Source organism: Dipteris shenzhenensis, chromosome 3 (genome assembly GCF_047967505.1).
Source record: "Dipteris shenzhenensis isolate YYH24624 ecotype China chromosome 3, Dip_SZ_1.0, whole genome shotgun sequence".
NCBI lineage: Eukaryota > Viridiplantae > Streptophyta > Polypodiopsida > Gleicheniales > Dipteridaceae > Dipteris > Dipteris shenzhenensis.
The window spans coordinates 34,642,368-34,647,816 of NC_141598.1; the positions used below are offsets into that span (position 1 = coordinate 34,642,368).

The following is a 5,449-nucleotide window of genomic DNA, read 5'->3' on the forward strand; positions in this document are numbered from 1 at the left end:
TATCAAGTTCTTCAACTTAAAATTGGATAGAGGGGAGTCCATCTCTTCACATCTAAATTCAATGAAGAGCATTTTGACACAGTTATCTAGTTTAATCTTGATGAAGATATTGTAATTGCCATCTTACTTAGAAGTCTCACTTAATAATATGGCACTATTGTAACCACACTCACCAATATTCCAGAGATAAGTCTGGTAGAAATTGAAGCATCACTCTTGGAAGAGGAGAGAAAAATCAAACAAAGAAGTGATTACAAAGAAGGGGCATATTTGGCCAAAAGCAACTTCAAGGGAAAGAGCAAAATGAAATGTAACTTTTGTGGCAAACCTGGACACTTTGAAAAGGAATGTTATGCCAAGAAGAGATGTTCAGCCAATCTTATTGAGGAAGTAGAAACTAAAGAAGAAGAAGAACCAAAGAATGTCAAAGATCTCACTGCTTACAACACCCAAGTCAATTCTGACAAGGGTGAGGATCCATATGTTTTCTAAGTTATATGTGTGTGAGGTCAATAATGGTTCTCTGCCATGGATAGTCCATCCTTAAATGATTGCTAGTTTTTTTGAGTTTTTTCCTTGTTGGACTCATTGGGCTTTACATACATATTCATTGTCTATCTCCCAGTTGTAAACCAAGAATCCTAAGAGTGAGTCACATGTTGGGGCCATGTGTGTTCCCACATGATGGTGGGCAAGCCATGGAGCATCCCATGTACTACTGCTGAGGGATGAGGTCATCAATTTATGGGGGGGAATGAAGGGGCAAATTGATGTGTGTGTGTGTATGCCTATGGGCTTGGAGTCCTACGCAAGGAGTGTGTGAGTGTAGGTGTGCTAGAATGTTCTGATCTACCCACATGGAGGTAGTTGCCTATATATGTAACCACTCTTGGAATAAAGCTTTACAGTGTGTGCCTCATTGCTTTCTCATGTATTCACAGCCAAATTGAGAAATGAATACTCAAAGACAAGACACTCTTGTTATTGTATAGTGCACCACTAGAATTCAATTGTAGGAAGCTTGTGACTTAAAAATTGCAAGCAAACACCTTCTTTAGATTGCATACATGCATACCATGAATGTTGGAACAGAAGGCACCCCTATTAACAATAAAACCAATAACAATATAGACACAAAGGAGGACTTGGGGGGGGGGGGGATTGTATACTTTAAAGCTTCACACTTTGCTAAAAAATGAAACAATAACTAGGTTATAGAGCAGAGCAATTGGACAAAGATACAAACTTCAAAGATTGACTGGACGAAGCTAATGATTTCAAAAGTAAAAAACTAAGTAGCAAAGATCAAATTAAGGCAACAAAAGGTAGGAAGCATGGGTGCACGCCTCCATCTATAGGCAAGCAATAAGCCAAGATGCATGGGTGGGCGCCTCTATCTGTAGGCATGCTACAAGCACCAAGAGATCAAAAGTTAGCCACCACCCTTGCCAAAATAATGTCCTGGAAAATTTGTTCTAAGAAATGCATATGAGAATGGATGAATGAGTGGCCACCCCACCAGCCAAAACAAGAGCAAAAGAGCAATGAAACCAAGAGGCCCTGTACTCTGCCTCTGTCGATGAAAGGGCAACATAAGGTTTTTTCTTGCTTAGCCATTAGATGGACCCTGATGCAAGCATGAAACGATACCCTATAGTTGATTTTCTGGTGTCACCATCACTTGCCAATCACTATCACAGAATCCATCTAACTTGATGCCTTTTCTATATGTAATATAATAACTGCATGTACCCTTCAAGTACCTCAGCACTCTTATGCTTGCCTCCTGGATTTGGCAGAGAATTAGACTACCCACCATCCGTCGATACTGGGATGCATCATCCGACTAAGATGTATCATGGATGCTCAACTTCAGACCAACCTCCATGGGAGTTATTGCCACCTTGTAGTCTTCCACCTGAAATCGCTTGAGCAACTCCCTGCAGTACTTCTCCTAAGAGATGAATATGTTGCTCTTCTGCTTCACTTTGATCATAAGAAAATAATGAAGAATTCCCAAGTCTATCATCTCAAATTCCTTCATGAGTAGTTTCTTGACTTGAGCAACTTTCTTTGAGTGATCTCTTGTAAGGATAAGATCATCAAAGGCCATGGAGCAACCAGTGGCAACCATCCATAAGGACAATGAAGCGAATTAGAAATCAATGGCATTGCACTCAACCGTCAAAATAATTTTAGGAACAAGCACAAACCAACCTGGTGGACAAGAACATTGAGCTACATACCTGTGTGTCAGCATCCTTGAAGCATAATGTGAACCAGCCCAAGACAAAGTATCGGTATTAGTACCCAATACTAAGCTCACCGAAGTCTAGGCATGACTAAGCTTACCCAAGCTAGCTCCATAAACAGCAAGGGGAGATCCAAGCCAAGATGATGTAGCTTAAGCAAAGTTGGGGCAAATATTGAAACTTAGAGAGGCAATCTTAGGGATTCAACTTGTTCAAAAGTGATGGCCCATTCCCATATACATCGTCAACCAAGTGTATGTCATCGGGACATGCAATCGTGCAATGTAACTTAGGTCAATTGCAGTGAGTTTATCTGTAATCGAGGAAGCTTAGGTTAATTCTTGAGGGGCGAGGAAGGGGGGCGCAACAGGACTAATTAATGAGAATTTTTTTCTACTTTGTTGGTGTTGCAAAGTGCCAATAGCACCCCAAGACGAGGTGAGTAAGATACAATCTTGAGCTGCTTGAATGCAGGACCGGCCACGCGTTTTGGTCTAAACGCTCTTGGAAGGAATTTGTATTGTTTGAACATTGTGGGCACATACACATCTTCAACCAATAAAATGTAGTGGAGACAAAAACTCCATTTGCCTGGCTAGTGTGACAAGGCTTACAAGTCAAGTCCCAGCCCTTCGTTGAGCACGTATGGACTCAGCAACGCAGGGCACCAAGATGAGCAAGAAACGAAGAAAACCCCAGAACGATGAGCTACCCATGAAGGATCAACAGGATCTTGCCAACCACGACTCGGACCTTCCCGACATCGTGACTATGGCCGAGGTTAGACGTGGTACTTTCCAGAATTTGCTTGCATTTAGTGCCTGGTTGTACATGTATTGACGCCTCTCATGAGGTAAATCTGTCGTTAGAACTCTCTCTATGCAGTGTACCATTAAGTCTGTAAAGATTTGTCCGCTCTTAGAGTGAGCTTTATTAACAGGGCCATAACCTACTTGTAAGTCGTGGTGCAACAGGGAAGAATGAAGGCTCAAAAGCTCAGAAAAGAGGAGAAAGAAAGTGGAAGAAGGTAAGGCCATTTTCAAAGAGAAAACGACCATGCACTCTCTACTTGAAGCCTTGATGCATCTAGGAATTAATTCAAATGTGCAGGATTGCAGCAGAAGCCAAGAAAAAGCGGCAAGAAAGGGCAGCAAAAAAGCAAGAGAATAAAATAAGGTCAAATAAGGTGGATGCGACTCATCTCCAAGAACTGAAAGATGAGGGACATGAGGCATCTTGGCAACAACCAAGTACAGGAGACCTGCTTGATGACACCATCGTGCAATTTCTTAGTGCGCGTGAGAAGTATGCCCATCTTTGTTCTTCTGTTTGTTATTTGATCCTGTGAAAAAAAAAAAAAAAATCATGCTTGTACTCCACATTATCAGTATAGTTTCATGAAGACTGTATGTGCCATCTATTCGCAAAAGATGTTAAGATGAATGCTGTTAAAGTTTCCCACCAAGAGTTTGGTTCCAATTCAGTCATCGATTCCTACACATGTTTAGTTCAGGAATTTGATCATATTCCTTCTCTGTTATAGGAGAACCTATTATGCGTGATATTCATCTGGAAGGGTGTAGCCATACTGTTGTGGGCCTTAGCAAAAGGAATGATTTTTGTGGTGCAAGACTGTTCAATTCCGAACTAATGAATACAATAAGAAAACTGAATCCCATGCTTGATATTTGTGCCTGGTGAGAAATGACAGTACCCAGACCGTTTCAGAATCCTGTGTCATTCAAAAGCTATTCTTTTTTACTATATCAATGTATTTGGCCTACTGCAGGGCTGAAAGAGAATTGAAAACTGTTCTTCCTAAGAAAGAAGAGCAGAAGAGACCTGTGAAATTGAGAAAGGTGAAGGGCCATAGCAGGTATGTCAAATGTGCCTCTATCAATGAAATTGATAATGATCATTTATGCTCCTTTGTGTATGTTCTGTTTGCATATATGTCAATAGACTGGCCAGTTGTTTGTAAAACGATGGCTTTTAGCCACAGGTGGCTTTTCGTGACAGGATGTGAATGGTCCACATTTATATGTAACCCAGCATGCCTGAGTTAAAATTCTTACACGATTAGGCCATTTAATATCTCATGCTTGTTGTTTCCGGTCTAACAGAGTGCAGCTGGTACTGTTGAACCGTGAATCCAATTCTGTCCATCAAACTGCTGTGGAATTTAAACGTGATCATCTCTTTGGGGATCGTATAAAAAGGGACCTTTCAATGGTGAAAGGCATATTAAAAAACTCTGATGTACGACACTAATTCGTGATGATAGATCGACTGGCTTTTCTTGCTAAAGAACAGCACTCCACTGATTTGTGAGTAGACCTTGTTGCCAAAGAATGGAATGGAATATTTTTAAGAGAAGTGCATGCTTTGAGGGCAAGCTTATATTACACATTCCTGTTAGCACAAGGCTGTGGCAGCGCCATAATAGGAATTGATTGATTTGGAGTTTTCTAAATATGGTTCTTGTGAGCTCCTCTCACCGCCTCCATCTTTAACAATGGGCTTCCCTACATTTTTGGCAATGTTTTGGGTTGTTTGGCATCTCTCTCTTTTTAGCTTGTTTTCCATCTCAGCAAAACATCAGGCTGAGTTTGCCCTTCACCTCCAGAGTGCCGACAGAAACTCAGTACAAAGACCTTTGTATAAATGGATGCTCAAGTATGTGTGGGTGTTTGGATTTGTATGTGAGAGCATATGTTTATACTATGGTCTACACCCATTGTTGGGCGCCAATCAAGTCAGTGGGGATGTCATAGTAGCTAGTCCTTGCTATGCGTGATGGAGTTTATGGTTTTCAACCTCATGAGTATCATGAGATTGAAACTGCACAGTGTGTTGTGTTTTTAGAGGATGAGTTTGGGCATGTTCTTGGATTCATCTCTCTCTCTCTCTCTCTCTATATATATATATATATGCAAAGCATCAGGCTTGAGATTGCAACATAAAGAGGTTTACATCATTTTGGATTGGATTTTAAAGCAATTTGTTGTGTGATTTGGATGGGTATATATGTAGGTTTCTTTGTGTGTGTGTGTGTGTGTGTGTGAGAGAGAGAGAGAGAGAGAGAGAGAGAGAGAAAGAGAGTTTAAAACAATGGGACAAGTGGGAGCTTGTGCCCAACTCCAATTACCTGTTTTAAATTTTCTTGTTCTTTTTGTTCATTAGATCACAAGGATACT

At 40.8% G+C, this 5,449-nt stretch overlaps 1 protein-coding gene across 2 annotated transcripts; it reads left to right on the forward strand.

Moving 5' to 3' along the window:
- The first annotated feature begins 2,551 nt into the window (after positions 1-2,551).
- LOC147903705 (uncharacterized) lies at positions 2,552-5,009 on the forward strand. 2 transcript variants are annotated; one of them, XM_087372860.1, is made up of 5 exons: positions 2,552-3,042; positions 3,213-3,279; positions 3,363-3,557; positions 4,042-4,128; positions 4,376-5,009. In XM_087372860.1, the coding sequence occupies exons 1-5, from the start codon at positions 2,898-2,900 to the stop codon at positions 4,521-4,523; spliced, it is 642 nt and encodes a 213-aa protein (XP_087228986.1). In that variant the 5' UTR covers positions 2,552-2,897; the 3' UTR covers positions 4,524-5,009. The 2 variants fall into 2 exon arrangements, with proteins under 2 accessions (XP_087228986.1, XP_087228987.1); XM_087372861.1 differs by having other exon boundaries at positions 2,558-3,032; positions 3,227-3,279; positions 4,376-5,002.
- The last annotated feature ends 440 nt before the right edge of the window (positions 5,010-5,449 follow it).

What these genes read in the sequence shown, in the direction of transcription:
- LOC147903705 (XM_087372860.1), top strand. Translation starts at nt 2,898, where the DNA reads ATGGACTCAGCAACGCAGGGCACCAAGATGAGCAAGAAACGAAGAAAA. An exon ending in TTTCTTAGTGCGCGTGAGAA is followed by an intron (nt 3,558 to 4,041) that starts GTATGCCCATCT and finishes GGCCTACTGCAG; the next exon opens with GGCTGAAAGAGAATTGAAAA. An exon ending in AAGGTGAAGGGCCATAGCAG is followed by an intron (nt 4,129 to 4,375) that starts GTATGTCAAATG and finishes CCGGTCTAACAG; the next exon opens with AGTGCAGCTGGTACTGTTGA.